Raw genomic sequence first — 16,398 nt, forward strand, 5'->3', positions numbered from 1 at the left:
CAGTGGGTAGAGTTGGCCGTCTCTCTATTGGAAGGTTGGCGGTTGGATCCCAGCTCCTTCAGTCACATGCTGAAAAGTGTCCTTGGGCAAGACACTGAACCCCAAATTGCTCCCACTGTTGTTCAGAGGTGTGTGAATGTTTATGAATGAGATTAGCTAATAGTGATGGTCCATATGGCTGCCTCTAGCATGGGTGAGTGAATTTGGTGTGAAAGGTTGTATGGGTCTAGCAGTGTAAAAGCGCTTTAAGTGGTCAGAAAGACTAGAAAAGCACTATATAAGTACAAGTCCATTCACCATTTACATATTGATCTCAGCACTCCTGTAAGGGCCTTTTGGAGTTAATTGCAAACGTGCCTTAATAATTATTGTACAACACTGAACCTGCAATTGCATCTGGAAAAAATGAATCTCCAACTCGTTTCACATGACAGCGATCTCAAGTTGTGACACCACCTGGAAAGTCAAGAAGAATTTTGATGCCTTGCATGTCGAGTTGACAGACTTGACACAAAAAACATGGTGGACCAAAGAAACTGGAGGATGGATGGTCAGAAAAGTTACATTAATTTAGGTATTGCACATTTAGTTTAAGTCATCCTCTCATGTAATTCACTATGTTGAATCCACAAGTTTCTGTGCATTTAAAGTGACCTAGTTTTGTTCTGAGAGATATGATTTAACCAAGCGGCAACCTCCAGTTTAAAAATATGAGTCCAATCCGAAAGTGCTAAAAACTGCAGTTCAACGAGGATCCACTTGAGGCTGGCTCTGGAAGTACCGGAAACCACATACACACCAATTAAAAAAAGACGATCTTTACAGCAGAAATTAACACATTTTTTTCTAACGGAGCAATTTCGAAGATATTGAGATTATGAGTCTTCCAATGAGAGGCACAGCTGCCTTCACTGACAGGCAGGAACACTGTAGCTGTAGGAGGCTCAAAGCCCACCTCTTTACGTCACAATCGCTCGACAGCAGCATGATGGCTCTCGCCAACGATTGGCCTCAAAACAGCACTTCAGAAACAGATGGGTGACGTCACAGATACTGCATCCATATTTTATACAGTCTATGGATTTAACACATCATCTTTCATAGCATCTATGTTGTCTCCACATCACTATATAAATCATTTGAACATACTGAAATTAGAAGATTGACTTCCCAGCTTGTTAAATGGCAGCATGTGAATACAGAGCTTTTCCCAGGACCTGTTTACCTGAAAACATGCTACAATAGCAGACTGAAGAACTGTGTCTGTCGCCTCTTACAGTCATAAGTCTCTGAGCTCTTGACATTGTCCACACATGCTGCTCGCTGTGGTCAGGGTTTAGAATAAGAGCGGCTGGGAATGTGACAAAGGCAAAGCCAACTTCTGCATGTGTTGCTTTCCCTCCATATGTATCAGCCCAGCAACTGAGTCCACTCCCAATGGATGTCTCAAACAAGCACCAATATCCAGATTGTGTTACATTTGGATGCATATATTTAATACAAGCAGAGCTTAACTTAAATAGAGGCAATAGTTGCATCGGCCAAGCTGATTGGTCTTGTAGCTGTGATCTAAATACCCACAGTTATTTATGATACTTGTCTGTATAAGCCTCAGAGTCTTTAGCCCTATAAGCCTCATTTATTCCAACTGACCCACGGCACTGTACTGGTTTCCAGTTTCCCACGGGGAGCCTGAGAGGCTGGCAGCACATGTGCCATCGCCCCTTGGGGAGACTGCGGCACACACTGCAGACTGCCAGTGAAGGCAGGCATATGTGTTTGTTGTGCCAGTTTGTGGATACATGTCAATGCTAAGAGTTTTTCATCAGGAAAAGTGATTGACATTTGTTTTATCAAGTTATGAGAGCAGATGTTGTTGATTTGTTGGAGGTTTAGGGGAGGACAGTTTGGGAGTGTGTGTGTGTTCATGCGTGTGAGATTTGTGCTTTCGTAGATTCCTCATGGGCTACATAAACTGGATGATTAACACAGCATGTGTGAGCCTGTGTATCCCTCTTAATCTTCTTAATACCATAGAAAATATTTGATTTATTACTAAGTATGTTCCATAAAGAAAATATGTTACATCTGCTCACTCAAAATGTTTTCCTATACTAAGATGAAACTCTGCAGAGAACATAATTAAATGTTTTTCAGGTTATATTGCAGTCATTGCTGCAAAAAAAAATTCCCAAATCTCTCCTTTTCAGCTGGATACCATTCATCTTGCATAATTTAAAATGTAACATTTCAACAATTTCTGAAGGTCCAAGGTTAATATTATAAATGGGCAGTTAATATAGCGTTGGAATGAAACTGTCCATTTAAGCATTAGCCTCATAGATATGGAGCCTGGAGGGTATTTGTAATAGTATCAGTGCTCACTGGGCTTATTTATAGTGTGATGTAATTTAGTGTGGTCGGCTGGTCAGACTATTTGTGGCTGTGGGAAACAGAAATGTTTCTCTACATTTGACTGCCGTCCTGCTTTCCTCTTTCCACAGACAATAAAACCCAGTTATGAATATGCTTATCAGGAAAGGGCAGCATTAGGGGAGCAAAGCATTTTATTCATTTCAAATGGACCTCTTGTGCAATTACAAAAATGCAAATTGCACTGAGCTCTGAGCTGAAATGCAGATGGTGCACAGTGTGGCCTCCAGCGGCACAGGTCCCTTCCCTGCTCTGTTGTCTTAGTGTAAGGCAGACCTTTCCCACAGGCCATCTCTTCACCAGTAAACAGAGCTGAAGAAAGACTTGATTCTGGGTTTCTCTGTCTCTGAAATTTGTATTAATTTGGAAGTTTGTTTATGAATAATAAACACTTGGAAAAAAAGATTAAAAGTCTCTGTCTATACAAAAACATACTTTGCTTGACTTTGATGCTTTGCCTTCAAGCTGTTTTTAATGTGTCTACTTAAGAGGGAAATAGTCTCTTTGTTCTCACCTTAAAACCTTCAAAGTTTAAGATATGCATGTTCAAAGACAATTCTGTGGCATGCAGCTAATGCAGAAGCTAGTTTGGTTGAATAAGTAAATTACACAAGTGTTTGTGGACACTTAGAACCTCTAGCTCTAAGTGTGGACCTGGCGTAAAATTAATTGCATAATCTTAATACATTTTATTTTCAGTCATTTAAAAGTTGGGCTACTGTAGTGTTATGGTGTTTGACCCACAGGATGGTGCATGCTGCATACACAGTGAGGCGGACCAGCCTAGTGGCACCACTTTTTAAACTTTTTATGCTCCCTCATGAGCTTATAATCATACATTAAAAAAAAGCCTGTGGCATACTATTAAGGAAATACACTTTATGGTGTGCTGGTTTTATTGAAAAGACTCCTCAATTTAAGAAGACAAGTCACCAGCAGAAGAGGATAGTGTGAGTCCACTAATCTGGTGAAGGCAGAGGGTCTGAGCCGCAGAAATGTTTACACTACTGTAGGCAGAGCTCAACTACTGTGCAGGTAGCTGACAGGGAGGCCAAAACAGATGGTACTAGGAAGAGCCACACATCTGCATAGAAACTACACATTGCTTAATGCAATGGAAGCCTGATGCAAGAAGACCTCTTTCCCCCTTGGAGCCCTCCAAAACAGACTCCATCTTAGTTAATTGATAACAGATTTGATGCTGGACTTAAGAATTGAAAAACATTTTCACATCAAGTTCTGTTTTTAATAGTCCAGTCTGTATTCCATGCTTTGAAGTTTAAGATAAGCTGCAACTAACATTTGTTTGGTGTAGCCATGTCATGCTGGAGATTGATGATTTATTGATTTATATCTTGATCTATAAAATGTCAAAAAAATGTGAAAAAAGCTTCTACCTGTTTGAAAGAGCCTAAAAGTGATGTCCAAACGACAGTTTAATATTTTTATTTACTGTAATGTGGGAAAATGAACCTGCAGATTTCTAACATTTCTGCCTGTAATAAATTAGAAAAGGCTCATGTGTTATCCCAAAAGTTGATAATTAATTTTCTTTTGTTCCAGGAAATGATTAATCACATTTTTGCAGCTCTGGTAGAAAGTGTGAAATGTGAAAATCCAACTCATTCTAGAAATGGTGTTGCTTTGCAGTTTGTTGGGAGAGAGAAAATACCCCTCGCTCATAAATAATGTATAGCTTAGAGGAAATACATTTCATGATACCCAGAGTCAATCTGTGCAGCGCTGCCTCTCCTCTGACCTGCCTGGAAGTGCTCCGCTCTGCACCTCCAGCAAACATCATCGCTGTCTGCACCGACAGCAGGCCTGCTGCTGTGTGCGTTTGTGTGCAGAATACTAAATACCATGTGTGTAAATGCAGAACCGTGGGGATGTGTTTGCATTACAGATTGTCAGGTCCCATGGGAGTCAGCAGTGAGTGATGCTGCTGTTCATGAATCCTGTGAGGAGTTAAATAAGTTTGACAGAATGTGAAGAGCGGGTTTGTCTGGGATATAACCGGAGCAGAGTTTCAGATGGTGCAGGGACAATGTGATAGGCTTGTTATCATAAGCCTGGTGAGACAGATATAGACTCTTAATAGTGCATGTGGATCAGTTCTGCAGCAGAAAAAACTGAGCCTCCACTTCCATCCTAAGGAGAATAATTTCCATTTCTTAATCATGATGAAAACTCAGTGTGGTGAAATGGCAGCAGCCCTGCAGCAGATTCTGGATAAGTGGTCTCAGCAGGCGGTCTGTAGGAGAACACGCCTTCCATGTTGTCTCACTGTGTTCAGCATTAATGAGCTAATCAATGGGAAGTGTCCCACTGTCTGCTGAACATGTTACTGATACACATTGGTACAAACAGTGGCCTTACAGAATCATCTGATGTTACAAGTGTATGCTCACAGGGTTTACAGTCTGAAACGGCTCAAACACTGAATCCAACAGCAATCATTTGACAACAGTTAGTCAAGCTACTTTAAAATGAGCTAAGCTACTGGTTACTGAACATTGAATTAAGCTTCACTGCACTGAAGCTACCTCTCAGATGTATAGCTGGTGAAGCTACATCAAAGCTGTTTTATTTGTCATTGAATGAGTGCAGGTTAAAATCTGGACACATTTTGTTTATATGCACAGCTCTGCACTACAATTCTAAGTCATACATTACACATACTGTTAAAGCTGGGGTTGGGGATTTAGATTTTTTTTATTTTACACTTTGCACTTTTTATTTTATACTGGTTTAAATGATCTTTCTGTCCCGATGACAATGTGTTCTTAAAAAATAGTGAATAAAGCTGCTATCTACAGCCGTTTTTAACTTTCACTATGATAATGTTTTGGTGATTTCTTACCACTGAGTGAGACATGAGTTGACGCAGTTGAAAACACAAACAATGTGCTGAGGACCGGTTTGAATTGGTCACGATCATATGGTCGCGAATCAGCGGCACTCGTGCATGTGAGCAGAGGCGTCGTTTTGGGGGAGGGGGGGAGGGGTTAGATGGAGTCCTGAGGAAATACTACATTCAAATTCTTGCTAGTTTTCCATGACTACCAACCCTAGCTTTAAAGAAAGAGACTTTGCTGACCACATAAACTTAACATCTTTGCCCCATGAAAGTTGTACTGACCTAAATTAACTTGTCAAACATACTATAATTTAATGAGGAATGGTCTCTGTGAAAGCTAAATACATTTTTAGGTGTAAATAATACTAAAAACTTGTCTCATGTGTGTCTCTCTATCATAGCTAGACAGAAATGCCATGTGCTTCCCTTGGTGTGGTCACATGATCAAAAAATATGCACAGTTGCTTAGAAACAGGAGGTGGCATAATTTGTCCCACACTACCCTTATATGAGCTTCAACTTCTCTACTATATACTCATTTATTGTGGACCTCTTTCCTTCTTTATTTTCTATAGTTACTTGTTGACAAGTTTCTATCTGCTATGAACAGACTGACTGATCTCATGCTCCTTTGTCTGCGTGTTCGCCAGCAGCAGGAACATCGAAATCATCACGTGCAGGATTAGACAGTGATGACATCATCGAGATGATGTAGATAGTCTGCCACAAACACATGTTTGTGTATGGACTGATACTTAACGGTTTGATTTTAGACCCCACCAAAAACGCTTCATCTGGGCGTATGAAGCTGTGTTAACGTTAACACACTACTTGATCAATAAAACAGAAGAGTTGTTTTTAACTGACAAACACACTTAAACTAACACTGTTCTTTATAGCACCCTTCTGCCAAACACTGACAACATTAGATTGTCTCTGGGAGTATTTGCCAACTTTTCAGGGGTTCCTGTGAAGTCAGCAGTTAACAACTCCCAGCCTGACTTTCTCTTCCATGTGTTGCCTGTGTTTTCTGTGTGAACCAACCAGAAAAGCAAGAATAGAGGTCTTACAGAAGGTTGTTTGCCATTGCTCTTGCATGCAGATATCCGTTAAACTGAAATTTCCAGTACCAGAATCCAGCCCACACCCATTCAGCATTCTTTAAGCAGTCTGTCAATAGAGATTAAACATGGCTTCATTTCAGAAAACATCTCAGTCTTGAAATATTTGAATTAGTAACAGAGCAATCCTTGTAGGCATAACTTTCCATTATTTGTTATCCTGCCTGCACCTTGGATTAGTTTCTTTCCATTCATTGTCAGGTTATATGGAGTTATTGCTGCTATCAGTAATATGCATCTAAAATGTAATAGCATGCTGGAAGCATTGTTCCACCATCCTCTTTAGTTGAAAATATAACATGTCACAGTGCGTCTAACAACCTGGAGTAGTATTCTTTGACAAGATGAGAGGTGCAAAGTCTGGACTCCTGCAAAAAAAGATTTTTAGTGAGTGTTAAGTTACATTTTGGATGAATGACAGTTATTACACATAAGGGTCATGCAGTACTTCTCATCCTGTGAGGACAGTTGTATTACGTCTGTTTGCACTGCAGGAACAAAAGAAAACCTGATGATGTCATCTGGGTCATCTCAACCAGTAGATTATATTAGAAATTCACAAGAGAGTGATAGTATTACAAGGAGGGAATGTTTGGAAAGATGACCAATGAAATGATGTAATTGGCTTGAGTTATGGGGGATATAGGATCCAGCTTTGTTAGAGTTTTACCAATACCAGGAGCCAAAAGTCGCTATCTTAACCACAACTGTTTTTAATGTTCTGCTTTAAATCTTAAACAGAGATTCAGATTTTAGCACTTAAATTAATGAAGCAGACACATATTAATCCTACGTCCCCTCATTCACAAATCCTGGTATCTGGTGGAAATGTCTACCTTCATGTCAGACTTAGAAAAGTGCTGCCCATCAGTGTCGGTGTCTTAAGGATTGCCTCATTTTTCTCTTTGATGGTTGCCCTCTGCACACAACCCTTCTAACCCGCCACCCTCCCTGAGCTACTAAAAAACAGATAAGAGCAACTTCAAAGGCAGGCTGCTTTTTCTGCTCCGTTTCAAAGCAGGCAAATGAAGGACAGGCTGATTTGAGTAGCCAAAGAGCTTCAGGGTGTGTAGCCTGTCGCATGTAGCGTATAGAGGGCTTTCCATGTTAGTGTGATTGATAACTGTAGCACTTTTTTATAACCATGTAATGAAGATCTGTGCTACCACCTTTAAAAGCTCTAAGTTCTTCATCAGCACCTAATTACTTACAAAAACCACAGAGTTTTTCCCTCCCTCTTTAAGCTTTTCACACGAGCAGGATTAGAGGATTCATCTCAGAGTTCCACCCAGATTCTGTTTAATCAACACTCACAGCCTATGTTTTTAGGGAGGCTGGCAATCAGCTGAGTTTTATTAGAACAGGATTTGTGTCCAGGCTTTTTTTTCTTTTCTTTTTTTTTAAAGGCAGCTGGGTTATCATTACCAGAAAGCTGGATGTATTCTGTAAAACCCAACCAGAGACACATCGTAAAGCTTCAGTCACTCAGAAGGCTATCAGATACCATGGGCCAAGATCCTGTCTTTCAGTCTCTAAGCTGTAGCTGAACAAATCTGGGAGTGTTATGTGTCTGTATGATTTCTCTTTGTCTTGGGCAGATAACAGATCCAGCATCTCTGTTCTTCTCAAATAAGATGAGATACCCAAGAGTAAAAAAAGACAGGAAACTATGCTGCTCTAGAATTTTGGATTTAGGAGCTGCAATTTAGATCAGCCTGAAATGAAGAAGCTTTGAAAACAGGGTTCTGGACATGACTTCCTAGAAAAGGAAAGGATATGAGATGATAGATTAAAAGCAAAATCAATCATCTGTAGGAGGTGGAACAACAGTTATCACATCATTGACATATTATTGCAGTCTGGACTTGTTATGGTGATATTTTAATTAACAGGCATGTTTCTGGAAGCCTGACACTTCTCATTTTAGCTCCTTTTTGGTCTCCACCAACTCCTCATGGAAATCTTTTGTTCTTAAACACCAACATGCTTCATCCATAAATTTTTAGCTAATTGTCTTTCCTCTCTATCTGCCTCTCACAGGCTCAATACGAGTGGTTAGAATGAATCAAAATATTAAAGCTGTGGGACCTAAAGCCCAAATAATGAGCTAAAACATTCTGTTTAGATGATGTCTGTTTAGAACATTTGTCAGGTAAAGACTCATTCATAATTCCTTTTTGATAGGAAAATAGAAATTTGCTTTTTTAACTTACTAGCTGCCATTCCTTTGATTGCTATGTTTGTTATAGTAGCTTTGAATTGTGAACTTAAGAATAAATATAGAATCATTTGCATGTTGTGGCAGCTAGAGACCTTCTGGCTAAAAATATTCATCAAAAAAAAAAAGTCATATTTAAATGAGGAAAGTTGCTAAGTGGCAAAACTAAATCCAGCAGTAACTGCTAAAGAATTAAGACACAGTGAAAGCTGCTGTTTGGAGGAAATGCTTTTTGTTTGTCTGCCTCATTGGTTTAAATAAGGTTAGTAAGGCGACAGTCTGTTTCTCCTCAGGCCAGAGGAGCATGCTGTGGATTATCACTCTTTAAATCACTTTTTGCTTCACTGTTTCCTTTCTTTAGTCAGGAGATGATTTGTCATTTTCATGTCTTTTATTGCTCAGGATAAATCTTATATCTACCGACAGTGTATGACTATGTTCAGGGGCTTTGGAGTTACTGTTGTGAATGCTGATTGCCTGGAGGATGCATGTGTGTTAGCTTACAGCTCTGGTTTTTTAATTACCACTGAGAGTCCAGGCCTGTCGTCTACTCTGACCAGCCTCTGGACTCAAAGCAAGGACAAGACCAAACTCATTACATTGCTGTACTCTGGGTGACTCCATTCCCTTTAGCTTTTTGACTTGGACCAAACTATTTGACCAGCCGGAGTCTTTCTGCCCCAGCTGAAGTATCATGGCTACACGAGCAGTAAAAGTGTCCTGTAAACAGTGTTGATAAGAGCCCTGTGGCTATTCGTTACACCCACGCACTTAACCAATGTCTGTGGCCTTAATCAGGCTTTTTCTCAGTCACATTTCCCTCCCACACTGTCTACTCACACACTCCTGAGATGGTTTGCTGTGAACTGCACATAATTTTTTCCTCCCCTGTGGCTCAACTTTATCACACTGCAGGCAAAAACACACAATCTTTTGACAGGCGAGTAAATTGGGATTCTGTAAAGCAGGGATGCTGCCTGCTATTGCTTTTCTTTGATCCATTTTTTAAATGTTTGTACCTTGTCTAGTTGCTGCCAAAGCTGTGATGACACACAGTAGCATGCTACTACTCACTACTGTGTTTAGTTAAAAGCACTCCAACCCAAATGTTGTTTTAAGCTATCTTTCAAAAGTAAATATATAGAGATTAAACCTTGTTTTCTTTTAATTTGTGAAATAGATATTTTCTTCATGTTTTAGCTGTTATCTGAGTTAATTTTTTTGTTCTTAATAAAGGCACGTCTATATTGCTGTTGGTCGGATGATGTTGTTGGTCTTAGGCAGCACAAAAGTGGAATTTCCTTGAAGTCTCAAAGTAGAAAGCTTCACCCACTCTTAGCTTATATCCAATCAGATAAACACCATCCAATTTTAACCCACTTAAAAATATACCAACAAGAGTATGAGCCATACTAGCATCCCTGCAGGGGTGCAACTGAATACCTGGGGTTGTTGCTATTGACGGTGTATAAATACAGACGATGCGCCTCTACCTCCTCCTTGACAAGTGGTGCCACAGGGCTGAGGTCACACCCCTTCTGCTAACCAAGACGTATTAAACGCATCGATAAAACGTCAAAGATCCTTCAGGTTGGTATTGTCCATGGCAGAACAGGTTCTTGTGTCTATAGCAGACACTCACAGTTAGCTCTTGTGTTGTGTCAGAGTTCCTCCTCTACTACTCTGCTAGTCCAGTTCAGAACACTATAGAAGCCTGCATTTGTCAACAGAGCTGCCAATATATTATCTTTTTAACCAAAGCAACATTGCTTTTGGGTTGAAACCTCTTGTCTCAAAAACTACAGCTTTTCTGGAAATAAAAAAAAACTGTTTTTTAAATAACAAAACACTGAACAGGATTCAATCACAAGCTCTTTTTAATGCTGTACATGGGCTGAAGTTCTGAAATGCCAACCGACAGGCACCAAGGGTGACCAAAAACATACATTTTCAATTAAATAAAAAAATAATGAAATAAGGAGATTCAAGTTTTCTGCCTGACAGCATTGATAACTTATTTAAAACTAGCTTCTTGAAAAACGGAGCACTTGCACATACATCAGCATGACGAAAACTAAATGCTATTACAGAAAGTATGATTGAGAATCTTTGTTTAGTATTATAATTCTCTCGACTGACTCGTCACATCAGTTTGTAATCAAAGAGGCGGACTTTATGACTGATATTGTAGCCAGTCAACAGGGGGAGCTCTAAATGTTTTGGCTTTATTGTTGGGGAGCGATTGTGCTATCCATTTTCTTATATAGTCTATTGGATGTGCTGGTGTCAGTATGCTAAGCTAACATATTCATAATGACATTGCAGTGGTATTAAATGTTGAGCTAGAAAAATGTAACTTGCTAGCCAACAGTTGATGTTTAGCGGTGAACATATGAAACTACATCTTAAGAAATCTGACAGACTTGGCAGTAGTGTTGGTATTTGGAAAGGAACCATGGTTGGGCAAGTCAAAATGACCTGATAATGGGAAGTAAAAAAAAAAAAGAAACGGGTAATCAAAATGTTTTTGACTGATCTCATTTATAGTTTCTGATCCCTGTTTCACGCCAAGCAATCTAATTGTTTTTGAGACATTCCCAACAATTCACCAAAACTAACATAGCAGCAGTGTCTTTAGAGAAAGTCTAAGCGTAATCAATATATCACCAGGGCACCTTGAATGTCTGCAAATTTGGACCTGACCATTAAGTGAATGCAATTTCAAGTCTCAACTTTGACCTGCTTATGGCACCAGATGAAATGATTAGGATTATCTGTATATTTTTCCAAAGTTATTTTTCCAACAGCTGTAAAAAATATTTCAGTTTGTTCCCCAGTGAAGCCTTCAGATTATATTTAGAGTAACAATGCAAGTCTGCCATACAAAGAAAATCTCTGACAGGAGACAGATAAGAAAATGATGGTCTCATTGCATCCACTGACAGCATGCTTTAAAACAACAATCCTGTCACCAAACAACACATCATTTCCTGGTAGCTGTCTAATTATCAGAAAGTGTGTCTCTGCCTCTCATGAGTTATTGATATGCTTGTAATAAATCATTCAAATATTGATAGCACAGCTAGCTAAATTTTAAATGGCATGAATAACATTACCTTCAATATTGCTCTGATAAGTTGCACTGACATTTTTGAGGATTCAGTAAAGCCCACAGCCATGAAAAAGCCTGGACCAGTTCAGACTGGTTATTTGAGGCCGTCTCATCCCTTTTAACACCTCTCCATTCTGAGTTAGTGGCTCTCTGCAGCCATGACTCTGAATAATTCAATAAAGCAAAAGAGGACTGGTAGAGTGGGCGAGGAGATATGGATTGAAGATGATCTGGGGCAAGGGTGCCAGGAAATTGACTTTTTGACGTCAGAATAAACTAGAGAAGCATGCTGCATTGTACGAGTGTGTTTCAATCACTTGTGCCAGCGGATGTGGGTGTTTAGGCAGAATTATAGAAACAAAAGGAGCCTGAAACAAAGGTGGAAGTGAGTATGTCTCCCGTTTGAAGCACCTTCCCCTCTCACTTGAAAGACATTTTATTAATTCATAAATTCTCTCTGTAGCATCTGACCTGCAGGATCTCTGCAGCATGCCCTGTAGGCATTGACACATCTCCATTTTTGCTGTATTTCATCTCAAGAGTGACCAGACAAACAGTTGGCCTGAAAGATGGCACCCAGGGAAGCACTCTGTGTTTTGACATTTGAGTCCAGGTGATTGAGCGGTGCAGTGGGTTTTGTTTCAGGTGTCTCCAAAGTTGAATATTTCACAGCGCTGACTCAATTATGCGCAAAAGGATGGAGAAGGTCAGTATTGACGCAAAATGTTAGTGGAGTATAAAAGAGATTCCCTGTTGATAACCTAGGTGCCTGACCTGACAGGTTTTCATTCAGGTGGTCAACCTAATTTAGCAGCACAGCAGAATGTTAGGCCATTTTTTATGAGCTGCTGCTAACGCCAGGATATCATTCTTTAACAATGCATTTTTATAGAAGCAAATATTAATTGTAAAGATCAATTCATAACAGACTTTATGCTCAGTGGGGCAGAGACAACTTTTGTAACCCAGCCGCAGTAAGCCCTGGTGAGAAACACTCTTGAATTGTGGCTGCTGGAGCTTGCCAACGCTAAAGAATGCTGTAAGTGGGCACAGGCCCTAAGATATTTGTGATGTCAAATACCCCACAACTAGGTTTGGCTGTATTCAGAGGAGGACTCCTGATGCAAGATCCTGAAATGGGAGGTCATTTAGTGTTTTTAGGGATGATGATGTTAGTCCTTTGGTTGGTTGACTGACTGCCTTGACATTTCCAAAGAACAGGAAGTCCCCTGCTGATACACCCTACTGATTATGTTGATCCCGGACTTGTCATCTTGTGCAATCATAAAGTCGATATTTGTGTTGGATGAATTTACTTGGGGGTTAGGACAGATATTCATGTTGCACTCTGGGTTAACTATATTAAGGTTAACTGTCGAGTACCCTGTTTTTTAACCAAACACCTTTCAGAAGTGATGACATTCCCAGAAATCCTCAGCTGTTTTTGAGTTCATGCTTTATTAGCATAGGTTAGCTAACATGCTGCAGTAGGGTTGTGCAAATAGATAACTAGCTCATCCACTACACCTGACTCACTATCTAGAAAAAAACATTCTACAACATTACTTCTGTGAGTGGATTAACTGAACACGTGATCAAAAATGTCTAATCTGTATCTCCATTTGTTCCTCCAGGTGCCCCTGGTTGACAAAGGCAATCTCTCCCGCTGTGCCGCTCTACAATGGCCTCGTCTTCCTCTTTGTTTTGGCCAACTTCAGCATGGCAACCTTCATGGACCCTGGCGTCTACCCACGAGGTGTGTAAATAATTTCAGATTCCTGAGGAAAAATAATATTTCTTACAGATATCCAACAAATGAAAAATACTGTCAGCCATTAATGATGTTATCCTCCTCACAGACCATATACTACACATGCAAGATACTGAAGCAGTTAATAAAAGGTAGAGGTGTCAAACAAGCTGCACTAGTGTTACAGATGCAGCTTTTAGAGTTATCTGGGTTAATTAATTATGATTGAACTTGTCCTTGGAGAAATTTGTAATGCGCTTGTAAATGATAAGCACCTGTCGGCAGGAGAAGCTTTCTCTGCCCATAAAAGGAGTAATAATCATTAGGTCGTATAAAGCACAGGATATCTGACAGTGGCCTTCTGTTGTCAATGCCCTGCTGCGTTTCCTAGACGGCTGAGCTCTTCATTTTATATAACTAAGCGGTAGGCGCACCAGTAAAGCTTTGATAAACAGTATTAACTGTTACGAAATAGCCATTGTCTGGCATCTGCTTAGAAAATCTATCCCATCATCCAGATTGTAAAAATGAGAGTGAAAGGCTTTGTGATACTGAAATTCTGCCATTAAGGTCCCTGACATATGGCAGAACCATTCATTGTCATTTTCATTTAGGGGGGATTTTAGGAAAGACAGAGCGCTTGTAATCCTGGGCCTGATGAAAAGAGATCAATTTTGGCCACATCACCAAAAGCCCTGGCCAAATCTGCACAATTGATACCAATTATTAGCAATTATTACCACACCCCTATTATGCAAATGAACAATGACAAGCATTCATTTAAAACTTTGTGTTGCATGAAAACTTGAGGTAAATTATTACAAGAGAAAATGTGATAATTATATATCTGGTGAATTTACTTAAACAAAAACCCATTTTACACATCATGACAGATGAAAGTGTAGAGGAGTATTCACACCATGTCAGTAAAAATAAAATGAACAGATAGTGTTAACTCTGCATAACCATACTCCCTCCCAAAGGTTATGAACTCTATTGTCACATCTTGACATTAGATGTCAGACTAGAAGATCCTCAGCACACTGAAGAAACAGCCTTTTATTACTTTTTCGACTACAAAGGTTCACAACTAGGAATATGCTTAACTGTTGAAAGACAGCAGGAGGAGTTTTGTCAGAAAACATGACTTACACATTCTCACAGGAGCTTTAAAGACACAAATTACTGTGGAATGCATAAGTGAAAGACAAACAGTAGTTGTAAGTTGTAATGATAGTCGTTGTTCTGCTCACCAGGTGGGCGAGTTAGCATCTGACGTAGCTTCGATATCTTCATTGGTCTGTGAGTGAATGAAGAGATGAATCAGAAGCAAATTGTGAGGCTTATAGAAAACTACGAGTGCTTTCACTTTATCATTCACTCTTCTCAACAAAAGCTGCTGGGCTTGTAAGCTTTCATAGGTCAGGACGTTTCAAAGAAACTATGTAATCGATGTAAAAACGGAGTAGATAAGTGTTTAAAGTGATCATTTTCTCACTTGAAGGTCAATGGTTGAGTCCCATTAATATCCATTTATCTTTCCAAAGTGTCATTTATCAAAATACTGAGATTTAACAACCTCACAGTTCATACACACACACACGCACACACGAGTGTCATGGTGATTAATTTTTGTGGTACAATCCCTGCCTCTCACGCCTCGTCTGATAAAAAACACTATTCCAAAGAAGGTACTGTATTTTCTCACAACAGGTGTCTGTGTTTGAACTTCTATTTGAAGATCAATGCAATTTAAGTTGTCATAACTCAGCCTTAGAGGTTATTTACAAAGATACAGAAAATACACTTTCGATATATCAGAATAGAAGTATGTTATCAGGGATCAATGTGTAAACTCGCTGGTAATGCTTAGTGACAGTTTCAGTAATAAGAGGGCCTGAAGGGATTGTAATTGAAGTGATCTGTGTGATATTTGTGGTAGTGTAGATTTATAATGATCCATGAACTTTGATTGTTCTTTGTATGTAATTTATTCGATGTATTGTCCTGTCTTTCAGAAGGACCTTTTGTGTGAATTTAGTGTGAAATAGGCCACAGCTTTGTCTGTCGAATAGTTGTTGCATCAAGTGTTTGTAAAGAAGCTGTCAGCTGTGTTTGTGTGTGTTGGTTTGGCAGCGGTTTACCTTTAAAATCTATTTGAAGAGACTTGACAGCCATAATAACAGAGCAATCTCCATCTTATGGAGCTGTTTACTTCTGGGCTCTACCTTTGTTTCTCTCTGCTTTTCATGCTCTCTTATTGCTTTCTCTGTGTGTTCATCTACCAGGATCTCCCAACAGTTATTGTTGTCCTGTGAAAATGATTACATTCTCAGGTTGGAGCTGCGTGTAGAATGAATGAATGTGCCCTTTGATCATCTGAAAGACATTTTCTTTTGCACCACAGCCCCAAAGTGAAAGCTCTCAATCTTTGGAAAATGGCTTCTCATAAACAACTTGAATGACTGCTTGAGGATGTGCTCTCATACTGTAGCTTGACATTTATGCTCAGGTCAAATAGAGCAAAGACTTTTAATTTCCATAACAGACATTCATTCTGATGATGTATGAATTTGTAGGAAATTAAAGCAAACAGCATCTGTTAAACATGAGTCACAGTGTTCTTCAGTAATCACTCTTAATGTGAAAAGCAGAATGAGGCGCTCTCGTCTCTAAACGTTCATTTCTCTCCGTGTTTACTCCCTCTGTAGACAGCTCACAGCAGGGGGGAGCTTCCTTTAAGGTGCTGTCCCTGTCAAATGGAATCATAAATCAAAACCATGTTGTTTTTTTCCCCTCCTGTGTCTGTTCCTGGCTGTTTTCTCCTCAAACTCTCACGTCAATTCATCCCTGCTCTGTTAATGTGCTCCTCTCTCTGTGTGTGTTTCTTGTGTGTGTTTTTCT

The 16,398-nt window shown here is 39.6% G+C and overlaps 1 protein-coding gene across 1 annotated transcript in view; it reads left to right on the forward strand.

Annotated features, from left to right (window-relative positions):
• zdhhc8b (zinc finger DHHC-type palmitoyltransferase 8b) overlaps window positions 1-16,398 on the forward strand; it is an 85,820-nt gene that overhangs the window by 53,927 nt on the left and 15,495 nt on the right. Inside the window, exon 2 of the mRNA XM_034691026.1 lies at window positions 13,379-13,500. Coding sequence (XP_034546917.1) covers window positions 13,379-13,500 — 122 coding nt within the window. The remainder of the gene's footprint in view (window positions 1-13,378; window positions 13,501-16,398) is intronic.

The sequence above is a fragment of the Notolabrus celidotus genome, chromosome 9, assembly GCF_009762535.1.
Source record: "Notolabrus celidotus isolate fNotCel1 chromosome 9, fNotCel1.pri, whole genome shotgun sequence".
NCBI classification, from domain to species: Eukaryota; Metazoa; Chordata; class Actinopteri; order Labriformes; family Labridae; genus Notolabrus; species Notolabrus celidotus.